The sequence below is a fragment of the Talpa occidentalis genome, unplaced genomic scaffold, assembly GCF_014898055.3.
Source record: "Talpa occidentalis isolate TD23 unplaced genomic scaffold, MPIMG_talOcc4v2.1 talOcc4.4, whole genome shotgun sequence".
Classification (NCBI taxonomy): domain Eukaryota; kingdom Metazoa; phylum Chordata; class Mammalia; order Eulipotyphla; family Talpidae; genus Talpa; species Talpa occidentalis.
Genome location: NW_023604295.1, coordinates 27,531,756 through 27,548,806, shown reverse-complemented (window position 1 = coordinate 27,548,806; position 17,051 = coordinate 27,531,756). Strand labels below are relative to the sequence as shown.

The window sequence follows — 17,051 nt, the reverse complement described above, 5'->3', positions numbered from 1 at the left end:
GTGTAAAAGAACTTTAATAGGATAAGTGTGTATAGAGAAAGGCAAGAAGAAAGGATAATAGTTCACCAATAAAACACTCAAAGTTACCATTCCCCTCCTGGGTAAATGACCAGCCAAACAGGGTTGGCCCAAAGCGGGGCCCGTGAGTTCTGAAAATGTGCCAGTCAAATCTTTGATGAAAGGAGCAAAATCAAAGTACAAATCAACACATTTGGGCTGCCATTGTCAGCCTCCCACATGTCTCTCACCCACATCTCTCCCAAATGTCTCTGCATGCATGTCTTGACTACACATGTCTCACATGTCTCCTTCTCTAGCCCCCAAATCTCCGGTGCAAACCTAAAACTGAGAAAAAAGCACACACTTTTTCTTCACGTATCTCCCTGTTTTGATCTCTCCATGTCTCCTGCTCCAAGTCTCTTCCAGCTCCCACTGGCCACTCAGCTCCACACTTCATTAGGTAGGTCAGGGAACATGGACCCTCCCTCTTTTTAGGGACATTCCCTCTCTGTAATAAGGCCCCTGTAGAAAAAGCATGCGTGACTGATCACACACATTGTGGTACCATCATAATTTGGACAACATTGTGCTTGCAAAGTATTTCAAAAATGACATTAATTGCAGTTGCTTTTTTTTTTTCTTCTTCTTCAAAGATTTATTTATTTATTTATACAAGCACTGGGTACAGTCAGAAGCACGGGAGGGTGAGAGAATTCACCAGAGCCAGAGCGGGGAGCAGAGCAGGCAGAAGAACCGAAGTACACTGCTGAGGGGAGCAGCGGGCGGCAGGAGAGGTCTGCGCGCCATGTGGGACCCTCCTCCGTTGTCCAGGGAGCAGCTGGGGATCGAACCAGCGCTGCAAAGGCTTCGGGCAGCTTCGTAACCCAGCGCTCAACCGCTGCGCCACGGGGAGGCCCCCTGCAGTTGCTTCTTAAAGTCTAAGAGAAAATGGGTAAAGGAAAATTAGTTGTATTTTTGTATTATGTGATCCTAATATTATAACACCATGTGTTGGGTTTATTTCAGGCTCGACTGACCAAAGAACATCGCTGGGGAAGTGCATTACTTTCCAGAAACCACTCCTTAGAAGAGGAATTTGAAAGGGCAAAAGCAGCGGTGGAGGTAACATTTTTGCTTGTTTTTCTATTTCATATTTCTGAGAGTGGAACTCAAAATATCAGATTTCAGCAGGATACATATGAAATGGGTCTTGCTTTATAGACACAAATAACCATGATTATAATTGTTAGAATGAAAGCTATTGTTATCAGAGAACTTTTGACTTCCTACCAGAGCCAGCTAATAGATGCCAATCTACCACAATTCTGTGACAGATTAGCAGTGGCTGGAGTCCTAGAAAAGAACTCTGAGCTTAGTTCCATGATAAATCTATGACCGCTGCTCACGCCTTACTGCTTTCCTCTAATGCAATGCAATGCAATCTAATGCAGTGTTTGCAATATAGAATGTCTTGTTGCCCCTGAGATATTATACATTTATATTGTATACGTACATATCATACAAGAGGGTTGGCAGAGTATTCTAGTAAATGGACAATCCTTTTTTACTTGAGCCATAGATAGTTCACTATTAAGACTATTCAAAACAACGGTGATAAGTTCAATGAAATACTTTATTTGAACACTGATTTCCTTATTTGGCCTTTAGAAAGGAAAAAGGCAGAGAAGCAAGGGGTGGAAAGTGCTCTTTGCTGTTATTTATCCATTTCCTTCCTGGTTGAAATCACAGTGTCACATGATGCTATCTACAATACTTATCACAGCTTTTCTAGATTGTTTTTTGAGAGAGAAGCTTTTTATTGACTCCAAGTACAAACTCCTTAGGACCTCCACTTCTGTTACTGATGTGAAATCTTGAAAATTGAAATTATTTTCCAATATGGCTTATTTATGTGGCTCTCTTACCACTAGAATTTGGATATAATTATTAAACTATGGGCAGTCTTTTAATAACTTCATACTTGAAATGCAATTAAATCCTATTTGCAGTTTAATATTGAAAGGGATTCTTTATATTCTAGGAAATAATTCCAGCCATAATTTCATATCATCATTCAGAAGCTCAATAAGAGGACACTTTTATCTCATCACAATAAAATCCACCCAACTGTCTTCTTTTAATTTTAAACTTTTTTAATTAAAATAATAAGTTAATACATATTTAGTGCTCTTGAATGTGATCTACTGATATAGTTGATTGAGAGCATCTGAGTTCAATCAAAGAGTTCAACTTCATGAAGACTGTAGCACAATTTATCTTTAAAGCAGATTTTTCCAGCCTGGAGAGCTCATTTAAATTTATCTTTTGAACCCTTACTGTGTATAGCACAATGAATTAGCACCCAAAAAAAGGATTACTTAGAACCATAAAATCTTGGTTAAGTGCATATATTAGAATTTATTTGGTCCCATTTATAATGACAAAGACAATGGGTTTACACTCAAAAGATTTAATTACAAAGCAATGTATTAACAAGGAAAAAAATTATCCATCTATTGTGCATGTGTGTGTACATATATTTACAAAATCATTTTATCTTGGCTTTGTTAGAGACCTTAAAAGTTCTCTATCCCAACAAGGCACACACACACACAAAAAAAAAAAAAACCCAGTTTTTTCTTTTAAAACACACATGACAAATTATCACTGTTTCTACTTGAGTACTTTCAAATAGGGCCAACTCACTTCTTAGAAATCTATTTCAGTTTTGAACAGTCCTCACTATTAGAAACTCTCCCTTATTTTTGCTGAAATTAGTCTCTTGGCAGCTTCAGTTTTGCTTAGATTTAATTTTGTTCCCTGTGGAACAAAGCAGAATTAGTTTAACCCTTCTCTACATGACCCCCTTTCATCTCAAGAAGCCTTGTCTTCTCCTGGCTTCTCCTTGTCTTTTTTAAGAATTGAGACCTAAAATGTTCATCCAACTTGTCACTAAAAACTAAAGGAGACATATATCTCATTAACTAATATAGATATCAACTCCTCTGTAGTCCTTTCCCATTATAAAATCCTAAAAGACTGCAAGTTCCTTCAAGCATTTGAAGTATTACAAACACTACCAACTGCTTAGATGTGCTGGAGGCAGGACTAGGTACAGTGCTAGGAATAAAGGAGTGAGGCACCTTGACCAGCTACCTAACAGTAGTGTGGACTGGAGGACCAACTGTCCAATCACTTGCTCTCTCTACTTTAGTTTGCTCATCTAGAAGATGAAGGGCTTGGTATTCTAATATTCTAAAATCTTAGAGTTTATGACTTCAAGTGAAACAAATAGAAAGTACAGGATTCCCAGCAAGTAGGAAAATTGTAGGCAAATTTGCTCAGTTGGAAACCTAGAACTGAGAAGTTTCCTTAAGGAATAAGGGGAGATAATGCTTATCAGAAGGTGTGAATTGGTTTGGAGAAAAAAGATGAGAGGCAGTGGAGTACTTACGCTAAGCTAATGATGGTAAATCGGGCCTACTGATATGCACACATTTGTGGATGATTTACTTCCAGACATTACTCTGACCTAGGATATTAGCTAAATTCATGGTTGAACACATAATAAAATGCATCAAAGAGTCTTGAAAATATACATGCCCTTAGACCCAACCACTTCTCAGAATTTATCCTACAGAAATAGTCATAGTAATCAAGCCTGATTACCATTACAAGGCTGCAATATTTTCACTGTAGGATTTTCTTAAAACATGAAAATTTGCAAACAGTACTGTGTTCCATAATGGACAATGAACTGCTTTTGATCCCTAAGGTAAAATGCTATTTAACCACTAGAGATACCATAGAAAAATATTTATGAACATGTCATAGTGCTTAGTGATAATTAAAATAATAACTTATATACTCACAGTTTTACAATATGATTCCAATGTTGTAAAATGATAGTAGCGTAATTCCTAACATTTTAAGTATGTGCTACCTCCCAGGCACTAAATCAGGAACATGATATGAGTTATCTCACTTAATCCTCATAGCAGTCTTATGAAAAGGGCAACATTACCATCCCCATTTTGCAGAAATAAAAAACAGAGGCTTAGGGAGATTGCAACCAGTTGTATGACATTTTACAAACAATTAAGACTCCAGAGTCTGTATTCCAAATCACTGTACTATAGAACCATGAAGAGAGTGAGTGCCCAAATGTTAACAGCAATTATTCTTGGGTGACTACACTTAGAGTGGTTTTATCTCTTCCATTAGCTTATCTGTTTTTTCCAAATATTCCATCATGAAGGTATTATATTGGTAATCAAGGAGAAGGTAGCAAGTCAAAGACACTGCATTGGGATATGATTCTTAAAAGAACCAAAAGTGCCGCATTCTTTATTTTCAAGACAGATCTGTCTTGACAAATGACACCGCAGACTGGCATCATTACTGGCAGTTCTAATCTCTAGTCAGACCCAGATGGAAATTATGCCAGAAGGGAAGGGAGAATGGGGTGGTAAATCACTTAAAAGGGGTCAATTGCATGGTGAAGGATAGCATTGTATTTTAGTGGCGAACTTAATGTTGCATATGCACATCTTGATTTGCAGAGATGCACACCTGAACCTTATGTAATGTTAAAATGCAATTTAAAAAGAAGAGGAAGGGAAAGAGGGAAGATGGGAGGGGAGAGGGATGATGAGGGAGGGGGAGAAAGGAAGGAGGAAGGAAAAGGATGCATGACTAGGGCAAGTTGAATCTTTCCAAAGTCTCCATCTTACATTTTTATACCATCTGATTGCACAATACCTTCCACTTTACAATCTAGTCCATTCTTAAATTAATCATTTTGTCATCATCCTTCCTCATGATGTAACAATTGGCCCCCTCTCCAGCTCCTGCTGGTCCTCAGGTGCACTGCTTGTCCTCTGCTCCTCTTCCTCAACAGCCTCATTGCCCACTGTCCCCACCCTGTCTTCCTTGTGCTTTCTCCAAATTATCTTCCCTCTACAAAAGCACTTTTCCCCCAGATCCTCATGTGACAGATTTCTTCTTGCCATTCAAATTTTAGCTTGAGTATCAAGGCCTCAGCAAAGCTCAATCTGACTACCCAATTGCTATCACAGCAACTAGAGTATTGCTTTTCCCCTTTCATTTACACTGGATATTTTCCTTTTTATCTTTTACTTATTTTCCTATTTATTTCTATCTTTCCACTTTAAATGCAACCATCATGAGATGAGGGACATCATTTCTCATGCACCACTATACCCCAACATCCAGAATAATGTCTGGCACCTACTAAGTACTCAATAAATATTTTCAAACTACTGGGTGAATGGCTAATTTTTAATCCATTAATATGGGCAACACTTCTTTCTGTCTAGCTGTTGTTGCACATAAAGTGCCATATTAGCCCTAATGTAATTTAGTATCTGCATTTCCATAGTGGTGTAAACAAATAATTCTGTCTGTGGCATGTGGATTTCTGCCAGAGACTGTACTAAAGTGTCCTCTCTGGTTTTCTTGGTCTCAGTGTCAGTGAGGTGCACTTACTTATAAGGCAGGTAGCACCAACCTCACCATGAAGCAACATGGGATATGTTTTATATTGTGCATAGTACAAACTAGTTTTTATTTATATTAAGCAAGAGCTGACAACATGCAATTCAGCTAATGTTTGAGCTAAAATGTCCCCTAAAAAATACAGTGTCTTCTGCTGGACAAAAAATATAATACCACATGACCTGAAAATTTGTTTATGTGCAAAGACTGACGGTGCTCAGGCTCAAGTCAAACGACTAGACCTACTGAGATTTTGTGTGACTGGGGCTTTTTGCCTCCATGTCTTATGTTTTATCGAAAATTCATTGCAAATTCATGTCAGCTCAAAAAATTGTACCCTTCAGATGAAAAGCTAAATATTTGTACTCTGGGCTTTTTCTTTTTTGTTGTTAAATATATCTTTCCTGAACAAGTAGGGAGAAAGTTTCCTCCCTGCTTCTGCCTCGAGTGTCTTCCTGGCCAGCAGCCTAAATGCGCTGGCTCTAGGACAGATGCGCAGGGAGAAGCAGAAGTGACAAGGGCAGCAGTCCCAGGAGCTCAGTGAGGCCTGAAGCTCCCTCACAGCAACGGGAGATCCCCAGAGACTCCTGTGCTGCACCTGCAAGAAAGAAGAAGGTTGAGCAGGCAGTCAGCAACCCTGCAACCACCCACCAGAAATAATCGCCTTTATCATGTTTAGCAGGGCAGGAAAGAGCCAGCCAACATCTGATACTGTGTTTAGCTACTTGTCCCTTTAGGTGCCTCAACCTTCAACATAAATTGTATTTAACAACAAATTCGTCAGACATGTAAGCTTTTCCTGATCCAACACTGTGTGCTGGATCTAGGAACAGAAAATGAAGACACTCTCTGCCCTTAAAGACCTTGAGAACTGCAGGTCTTCGTGGAGCAGATTACCTGAATATAATTTACTGATTGGGGGAGTTCTTCTGAGTTTCCACATCCATCACCACACTAGACTTTGAACTCTTACAGGTAGTATCTGATCTCACTTTCTGCATGTTCTCAGCACTTTCTGGAGAATCGAGTACGGAGTAAGGCCTCACAAATTTTTACTGGATAAATAAATGCACAAATTAGAATTTTTTTTCCTCAGATGCATCTGTTTCATCTGAGCATTTCTTCTTGAATGCCTAAGAAATATCACAAAAATTTTTATGAAATAGCAAATTAACATTGTGCCACTGGAATCAAAGTCACATTTTACTTGGCTCCAAGATTATTACAATGTTTATTGTAGGCAATTCAGTCAATGTTCTCATAGCTTTGCTTTTATTCTGAGAGAGGTATTCATGTGAGCCAATTTTGAAAAGAAGTAATGAAATATGTGAATGAGGGAAAATGAAGGTTGATGGACAATGGAAGCTTTACTGGTCAGAGAACAGAGAAAGAACAGGAAGCCTAAACTTAAATCCACTTGGGTAATGGATTAAGCCTATTAAATTCTACTAAAACCTTTACATTTTAAATTCAGAACTATTTCCATATTCTAATTCTCTTCCCTTTGCACTTCACTTGGGTATTACTTGAGGTAATTTAAAATATCCACAAGGTCTTTGCTACTCCCTTCAAAATACAGAGTTTCATTCTCCTCCCCCTTGAATATAGACTGGACCTGTGGTTCACTTCTAAAATATAGAATAAAATGGAAGTCATGATGTGTGACTTCAAAGATTAGATTATAAGAGGTACTGGGACCTGCTCTTTGCTTTTCTTCCAAAAGAGCTTTCCCTCTTTCTGGGAAAGCCCAGCTTCATATCATGAAGATTCTTAGCAGGTGAGGAACCACGGCCTTCTAGCAACAGTCAGCAAAGATCTGAGGCCTCCTGCCAACAACCATGCAAGTAAGCCCCTCATAAGAGGATCCTTCAGACCCAGTTGAGCCTTCAAATAACAATAGTCTCCTCCCTCCCCCACCTTCAGCCAGCAGCTTAATTACAACCTCACAGGAGATCTAAGTTAGAACCTGCCCAATTCCTGAATTCCTGACCCTCAGAAACTGTGAGATAATAAATGTTATTTATTTTTTTTTTTTAGGTTTCTACACAGGGTAATTTGCTAGGTAGAGAGATAGCTGTCACATTATTCTGCTCCCCCAACCCCTAGCCTCCAGCCCCCTTCTACTCTACTGCTCTCTTTCTTTTCACTGTCCCCAACACATTTCAGTACCACAGAAATAGAAAACCCTTATACCACAGAAACAAGATTTTCATTCACTTTAGAATGTAGTTTTTCTAACTTCCTCCTCCTCCACCCCCCCCCCCACCACCCCCCCCCCCCCCCCGCCTTCCTACTGATATTCAGCTTAGCCTCTGTGATTCCCAAGGGAGAATGAACAAAACACTTTTACTCCAAGACTGGTCTTTTCTTCACCTAGATCTCTCTTCACGACAAACCTCATGGACAGCTACCTGCTAACTTTCTATTTCTGTGTCCTATCTCAAGGACACAACCCTCAGGAAAACTCTTATTCAGGCTTCAGATTAACTTCCCTTCCAGTAACACTTTGAAAAATCGCAGAAAAATTTATCATCACTATGGATAGTGAAGATCATGGATAGTGAAAAAAATTTATTGTGAACTAGGAACTCCTTGTTCTTGTTATTCTAAGTTTAACCAGGATGTGCCACCTTCGGAACAACACAACAGCTATGTTGTGGTTTTTGTAGTCAGTGGGTTTGGAGTGTGGGGTCCTTGGGTTCACTCTGGGAAAGGTTTCACCAGAGCTCCCGTTTCAGCGACATGCGGCGAGTTTCCCAGGCGAGTTTCTCCACAGAGACATTAGCTATATTTAAAGGGCAGGTTTATTAGGGAAGGGATAAAACAGTTAAAGACACTTGCATAGACACAGTGGGCAGGAAGAGCTGCCCCAGAAGGGACAGGTTTGCTAATAGAGGCCTGCATGGTTGCAAGCGGGTGGCCTTGACAGTCCCGGGCAGGCAGGGAGGCTGCTGCCCTGCAGAGGGAGAGGGTTGGTGAAAAGAGGCACCTGCATAGTCACAGGTGGGCAGTGGGATTCCTGCCCTGAGCCTGTGCAGACACTGAACTGATACAGTCTTCTTCTGTTTGGGAGGGGTCACTCCTTGTGAGCTGTCAGTTGGTTGCTAATTTTGGATAACTATGTAGAATTTGAAAGGGACCAGAGATTCTACAATGGGCTCAATGGCCATATCTTTTTTTTAATATTTTATTTTATATAATTTTTACATCATTTTTCAGCTTTGCACAATGTATGCATTTTCATTATGGTTATATTCCCCATACAATTGCTCCCCCACCCCTTATTTTGACTCTAGTCCTTCCTTTCCCCACAATATCCATATCTTTAGACTGTGCCTTGGGATACTAGTGTAGCCCGAGTCTCAGGATACTAGGTTCTGCCACTGTGTCGATGGTTTGTTTTTTTTTTTAATTTTTTTTTATTTTTATAGTCCCCATACAATAGCAACCCCCTGATTTTAACCCCAATTCCTCCTTTCCCCGCCCCCCCCCAAAGTGTGTCTCTGGTTCATAGTTGTTTATTGATTTTGATTTTTTTCTTTCTTATAGTTATTCTTTTTCCTGGTCCCTTATTTAAGTTTTCTAGATTCCTGCTATGAGTGAGACCATCCAGTATTTTTCTTTTTCTTTCTGGCTTATTTTGCTGAGCATGATCCCTTCCAGCTCCATCCATGTTGCTGCAAATTGCATATGTTTATCTTTTTTGAATGCTGAGTAATATTCCATGGTGTATATGTACCACATCTTCTTGATCCAGTCATCTATTTTTGGGCATTTGGGTTGTTTCCAAAGCTTAGCTATTGTAAACAGTGCTGCTATAAACATAGGGGTGCAGGTGCTCTTTGGAATTAATGTGAGCCAGGTTTCTGGTCTTGTGGTGACTCCTTCAGTTTTTTGGGTTTTTTTTCTATTCTTATCCTCTATCAGCTATACCTTGTTTTAGTGACATAAGCTTAAAAATGCTTTAATAGAAAAATTTTGTTTTCAGCAAAAGGTATTCTCTGAGTATATACCATACACCTGATGAGCACCTCAGCAATATTAAATGATGGAATGAAATTGGAAACCATTCTTAAATTGCTGTGATTCATACAAACTGCTGATTTGGGTGCCCTCCTACCAAGATTATCTGTCTCTACCTACCTATCTTATTTCCTTTTGCTTTCTATGATAGTGTCACTTCTTTGAAGTAGGTGGAAGAGATTAATGGATTAATGCTACTTAAATCATTCTGACTTAGATACAATATCCAAAAAAGAGAAAATCTTCTGAAAATATATGAAAGTCTTTGAGGGCAACATTGAAGGACTCTTAAGGTTAACTGCTTGAAATACAGATTTCCTAAACCTTAACACATCATGTGTGCTAACATGCTTCCTATGTCAAATTGTAGACAGGTTAAAAAGGGTTAGATGTGTTGTGAGTTAATTGGGAAACTGGCAAAAGTGCCTTTACTCTCATATTGATTTGAGTGCCTTCCATTTTAAACAACCAAACATAGGATCAAATAAAGCCAAATTAACAATAATCCTAGAAAACTGACTATAGACCTGAAGTTACCAAGAGGAGAGAGGAGGAGGAAAGACTAGTTCAAAGTGGCAAGGAGCACAATAGACTATGGGTGCTTTGGTGGTGGGTGAATGTAGTAACACCTGAAGAGGGAGATCCTCAATTCATGGATTAAAGTATAAAGATGAAAGCACAACGGTCTTAGATAAATTTATGGATGAGTGAACCATTAGGAGCGAGATTTAGAGTCTGTCTCTAATTTTTTAAAGTCATTGTGATGGGAAGTTAGATTATCCTTTCACTGTCCCTTGATATCCACTATACAAATAAATACCAAAGTAACAAAGTCTTAGAGTTGACCCATTCTAAAACCTCACTTATCCACATATCAGTCTTCTAGACCATTATATTTGTAGACCAGTATCAGACCAAATGGTAGCTTAGATCAATGTCCTTAATGCCGAATCTGAGAAGTCTAGGAGCTGCATGTGGACATGATCTCATCAACCAATACATATGCTGGAAAGGTGAACATGAAAAGACAGAAACCACTGAACCAGCCTTGAGCAGTTACAGACTGCTCTGTGTACACATCTGTTTGTCCATTGCCAACATGAGGACAAAAACTTCTATTCCTTCCTCTTCAAAGAGATGCTCTAAAGATCAGTGATACTTTGAATGAAAAAAGTGTTTGTTGCAAGTACTAAGGAAGCACAACTTTTTAAAAAAAAAGTGAAGTAGCATAAAAATGTATGTGGGAATAATCTTGAACTAGACATGGGTACTGTGTTAACTTTACCTGTAACTTACCATCAGTAAAATGAGAGGTTTGAATTAGATTGCATTTCATGAACTTTGTTTATAAGATTAGGTAGAACTTTTTCTTTTAATAATTATGCATTTATTTTAGTATATACTAGAAAATATAACTAGGGCTTCAAACTGGTGATTTCAGGGACATAATTTATAGGTTAGAGAAGATTTCACCTATTTCTAAAAGAACTGTATCAGTTACAAGATATAGTAAATAAATAATAACATAAATACAAAAGTGATGAAAGTTAGGATCAAATAACCCAAGCTTAGGAAACACTGAGATTGATGATTTTAAGGTTCATAATTCTCTGTCACTCCCTTCCTAGACTTTTTTCTTTCACTTTTTAGAAGAAATTATTAAATAGTTTTTTAAATTTTATTTTTGTAAAAGGAATAGTGTAATTCTATTTCTCTGGAACATTCAAAATCCCATCTCTTGATTAGTTATGCTATGCATATCAACCAATCTTTAACATTCTACAAAATATCTTATATCTTGAATATTATTGTTCCCAGTTGATTAAAAAGAAACAAAAATGAGATCTGAAGCTTAATTATCTGACTTTTGTCATATATGAAATCAAGGGTTAAAATAACCCTATATTCAAATTAGTAGCACTATCTGCCCATTTGGATTTTGAAAGAATTCTTATAAAAAATCAAAATATTGAATGATGAAAAGATGAGATACATATATTTTCTGATGACAAACACTTAAGCTGCTCATTGGTTTAATAAGTAAAGTAGAAGTATACAGAATTCAGTGGAGAGTCCTTAAATTCCCTGAGGACAAAGTGGCGCCCTGAATGTTCTTTGTTCAATTTAGGGAATACAATAGTTGGTGCATAGCTGATGTTTAATAAATAATTTCTATTGATTCAGGAAATGATCCCTGTTCCATTAGGCAAGCTAGTTCTTCCTTTTCCTCCCACATGATCAACCATCATTCTCTTAGATCTTGTATTAGTCAGGGTTTTCCAGAAAAACAGAACCAGTAGGATATCTATATCCAATTCTATATCTGTAATCTATCTATCTATCTATCTAGAAAGAGAGAGAGAGAGAGAGAGAGAGAGAGAGAGAGAGAGAGAGAGAGAGGACACTTGTCATTCTTTTTAAGTAATTAGCTCACACATTTATGGAGATCAAGAAATCCCACAATCTGCCATCTGCAAGCTGGAAACCTAGAAAGGCTGATGGTACAGTTATACTCCAAATTTGAAAGCCTGAGGATCAAGAGAACCAATGATGTAAGTCCCAGTCCCGGGAATGGAGAAGAACCAATGTCCCACCTCAAGTAGTGAGGGAGAAAATGAATTCTCCCATCCTCTACCTTTTTGTTCTATTTGGACCCTCAATAGATAATGGCCACCCACACTGGGAGGACCATCAACATGACAAACTCTACCAATTCCAGTGCTAGCGTCATCTGGAAACATCTTCATAGCCATATCCAGAATTAACTTTTAATTAAATGTCTAGGAAGCCCAGACACCTTCAGGGACACAATGCTGATTACTGGCAGACAGAGCTGAACCCACATTTGCACTTTCTTTGGGCTGTAGATAGTAAAATGAAGTTCTGACTTCAAAATAAAAAAATATTTAAAAATTACTTGAACTTGGTATTTGCTTGGAGGTGTATTTTTCTTTTCTTACATCAGATTTCCTTTATTAATATGATAGTTTCAATTTCAATTGATAGCATTACTTTTAAGTATTTGAAATACATACACATTGTTAAAGGCAGCTACCTTTAATGGACCAAGAGGGCTAGACATGTGAATAAAAGGCATAGAGGTATATTAAAACATAGGTGGAAATTATCAATACCATACATGAACCATATGCAAATAATTGGAATTGAATTTGATATCCTGTGAAAAGCTGAATTGCATGGTGAAATGTAAGAATAACAGGTCTTCAGGAATATCCTATCTTAGTTATCTTATATCCAAAAAGTAAAAATGAATAAATAACTTCCAGTTAAGCCCAAATATCTGAATATCATAGTTAATAAACATCATTTGTTTCCTTCGTCAAAAAACTTGGGTAATCATAGACAAGGGATGTGCAGTTGAATATTCTATCCCTGTGTCCTGAAATGAAATGCAGAAAATGCAAGACTGGCTTCCTGATCTCACTACAGAAGGAAAATAGATTACTCTACCTAAAATGTGAAACAGATTTCATTTTCAAAGAATAAGTAAAAAGGATCTGAGTGTGTTCCTCCAATTAAACTCAAGTGTGCTTCTGTTATGGCAACAGGATGCTTATTGAAGCAATTTATTTAGCCCCCAAAATAAAGAACACACTTGAGAAAACTACATTTGAAGTTAACCACTTCCTTGTCCAAATCATTTCTTATGACTCATTTGGTCTTCTAAAGATAGTCTTCCTTTCCCAAATGAGCTGTTTTTTTATGCTGAAGCATTTTTCTCTACCTATGGTGAAAGTGGCATTGAATGGTGAGCATCAGATTTAGGAGTCACCTCATAAATTAGACTTCTTCTTTAACTGATCAGGTGGTATAATACCATATGGTCTTCAAAATGGTATTATTGCTTCCATTAGTGGTTTGATTTTCTGGATCCACCAAATCACAGTGATTAGTTGGATCAATAAAAAAGCTATATCTTTTCAAAATATTATCTTCACATTGTTCAGGTTGCCTGGAATGGGTAAGAACACACACACCCATTCTTTCACACACACACACACACACACACACACACACACATGCAGGCACACATGCCTACACAGTATAAATTTATGCAAAGGTCCTGACTTATTCAGGCAAGGATCCAGAGCATAGTGGAAGGGAAGTGACCACGGGAATGGAAGTAAGCACAGCATCTCAGTCTCGCACCCTTTAGCCCCTGAGTCCCTAGCATGGTGTGCAGTTGTTGATGACACCACTTCACGTAACAGAACTTGAACACTCGTGCTTTGTGCCATTACTCAGAAAGAGCTTGCATAATCGATTCTGTACCCACTAGATTCTCAGCTAAGTGCAGGTGACAGGAAAGATAGAGCTTCATGCAATGTGTCCACTGAGGGAGGGAGAGAAAAACAACTAGTATCTCCAAACACCAACATACCTCTAGCTCTCCAGGTTTCCACAAAACCTACTGCTATTCTCATTGGGATGATTCTAACTTTTACAGAAATTTAAAAGTGCTTATGAACTTTGAGAAAAGAAGAACAAAGTTGTCAATGGTGATTAATAATTTATCCCTGGATGGTGCGATTTAGAGATTTTTCATTTTAATTGGTGATTTCAATAGTTTCATAAATTATCTATAATGATAATATATTGCTTTAATAAACATAAAGTAAGCTGTTTGCATTTTTCTTTTCCTAAACCATGCCCATTTATTAAATCAGGGTCAGGAGACCAGGGGTGCTGCTCTCCTCTGCCACTTGCTGCCCTACAGGCTTAGGAAAGCCCCTTTTCCTCTCAAGGCCTCAATTTCTTCATCTATAACATGAACATTAGATTAGATCCATGGCACCCTAATTTGGTTGTTGATTGGAACTATTGATATCTGGGGAACTTCCAAATCTCCTGCTACCTGTCCCATAGTCAGAGACTATGATTTCATTGGCCCAATCTGTGGCCTAGGCTTTGGAATTATGAAAAGATCCCAGGTGATTTGACATGCAGACCAGTTTGGGAAGCTCCAGGTTTCTAAGGCTGCCTTCAGCTGTGACAGTTTGTGAGTCTCTGATTCTTCACTTTTTCCTTGGGCTATCCCTGAATATCTGAATAACTGATATCCCTGAATATCAGTTCTAATTTTAGCAGTTGCTAAGAACGAATATTTCAGAACTTTCCTAGGTGACCCATTTCAGTGTTTTGCAATCATTTCAATCAGAATATATTTTCCTATGTCTAATCTAAATTCCTACTGTGCCAGTCTAAGCCACAATGAGAAAAGAGTTCTAATTGGATGTGCTGTTGAATTCCTTGCATGAACTTACATCGCCAGCTTCAGTTATTCTTTACTTCTACCTACATTTTCTCATTACCAAATATTTACCTAACAAGCTCCTTGTTAAGATCCTAATAGTGAGGGGGAAATACTACTAAATGGCCGAGAACATATTTTTCAGTTTCTGAAGTGATTCCTAGCTAGGTTCCTGGGATGTTCTTAAGATTTGTTCATTTTCAAGCCTTTAAATTTTATTTGAAAATCTGGAGTAACAATTCCTTTCTTTTTTTTTTTTTTGATATAATTTTTTTCAAAGATTTATTTATTTATACAAGAACCGGGGTACATGCCAGATGTGTAGGAGGGTGAGAGGATTCACCAGAGACAGAGTGGGGAACAGAACAGGCAGACTGACAAAATACACTGCTGAGGGGAGCAGCAGGCGAGACAGGAGAGGTCTGCCACACCATGTGGGACCCTCGAAGGCCGGCTTGGATCAAACCGGCGCTGTAGAGGCTGCAGACAGCTTCACAGTGCTGCGCTCAACCGCTTGCACCACCAGGGAGGCCCCTGGGAGTAACAATTTCAAAGAGGAAATATCACTAAGATTGAAGCACTTTTTTTCAAATATATAAGCAGTGATCTTCCTCTTTACCCACTGAATATATATATGTCCTTTTAGTTTTTCCCACCTGTTGTCTTATCATCTTAATTGGCCACCAACCTATATATTTTATCATATTTTTAGATCTTATTTTATATACTTATTATTGCTTGAATACTTCTTTAATTTTTTCTTGCTTTCCTCAGCCTTCTTCCCAGATTTTATGTCACTCTCCACTGTTTTTGGTCTCTTTTATTAGTTAACAGATTTCAGTAAAATTACGAGGGACATGTCATAAGGCACATTCTGGGAAGATGCTCAAGGTCCACTTAAAACAACTAAAAATATTGTGACATTTTCAAAATAACTCTTTTCCATGCTTAAAAAAATCATTTGGTTCTTTTTATAATTGTGCTAGGATTCAAGAAGGATGAATGACGTGAATATCAGCCCTCTTCTTTGTTTTTCTTAGGTAGTTTCTGTTTCAGCTCTTACCATGAGTTTAAAACTAAATTTGCTCCTCGTGTATTTATGACCTTTCAGTGTGAACCTTTCTTATATATTGCTTATCTCCATTCATTTGTAAATGAAAATAGAAACAGTTATCTGTCCTGGTTACCAAACTCTGATTATAGAGCACTGATGAAATCTGAGCTTCAAGGAAGGACTTGGCTACAAATTACAGCTGTGTCACATCTGTTTTAGCAGCAGCAGGCAAGAATGCAGCAGCTTTGAAAAACTGATGTGCCTGTGTGATATCGCCTCCTTGCTTGACATCAACTTGATTGAGCAGCATTCCAAAGCAATAAAATTGTTCCAATTCATTGGCCTTCATCACAATTTTTACAAATCTTTGAAATATTTTGAAAAGAACAGGAGCATTTTACATAAATCCACTAAACTATGCTGACTGCTAAGGAATCTTTATGATATGACTTGAAATATGCTGGATGCTTTTTATCTCCTCTACACCAGTGATATCTAAATTATTTCCATGATGAAATGATTACATTTCTAAAGCCATCAGAGGAGGTTTCTCTTTATAAAATATGCATGTGCTATGTGCAGAACAGAAGGCATCTTCTTTTTCAGTCAAGTTAGCAAAAGTAGGAAGTTCTGAGCATAATATGACACCTTGTTCAGTGGGTTTGGTAAACTAACCAGAAACCTGCTCATAGATTTTAAGGGTAATACATAAATGAGGGGGAGCAACTTAAAATCATTCCAAAAGTTGAATTGATCCTCAGAAGTTGAATCATGCCTATTAGGGACAGAGAAGGCATCACACTCACTGTTGGAAGAGGGAGTGGGAGAAGAAGGGAGAAGGCATTTGAAGAGGGTGGAAAGCATGCAAATACACAGAGGCATAGATGAGAGTCCAGTGCACTTGAGAGCATGCAAGTGTCACTGGGTGTGACTAGAAGGCAGGATAGGGCTGGGGGAACAGTAGGAGAGGGGATGAAGAGGCAGGAAAAGCAGAAGCAAGATCATTCATGCTTTCCTTCAGCAGATTTGTATGAAACCAGGACTATGTGCCCAGTAACCATTAGTGTCAGATACTGGTTTTTCTTCTACCTCACAAATCATTCTTTCCTAACCTGCTTTTCTGGATCTTTTAAATATTACTGAGCCCCAGGACACAGCCCTTATTCCTCCTCTTGTCCTTCTACA

The 17,051-nt window shown here is 38.2% G+C and overlaps 1 protein-coding gene across 3 annotated transcripts in view; it reads left to right on the top strand.

The window, feature by feature from the left end:
• PEX5L (peroxisomal biogenesis factor 5 like) overlaps positions 1-17,051 on the top strand; it is a 223,350-nt gene that overhangs the window by 163,792 nt on the left and 42,507 nt on the right. For all 3 annotated transcript variants that reach the window (XM_054700391.1, XM_037525151.2, XM_054700392.1), the window contains one exon: positions 1,027-1,122. In XM_054700391.1, coding sequence (XP_054556366.1) covers positions 1,027-1,122 — 96 coding nt within the window. The remainder of the gene's footprint in view (positions 1-1,026; positions 1,123-17,051) is intronic.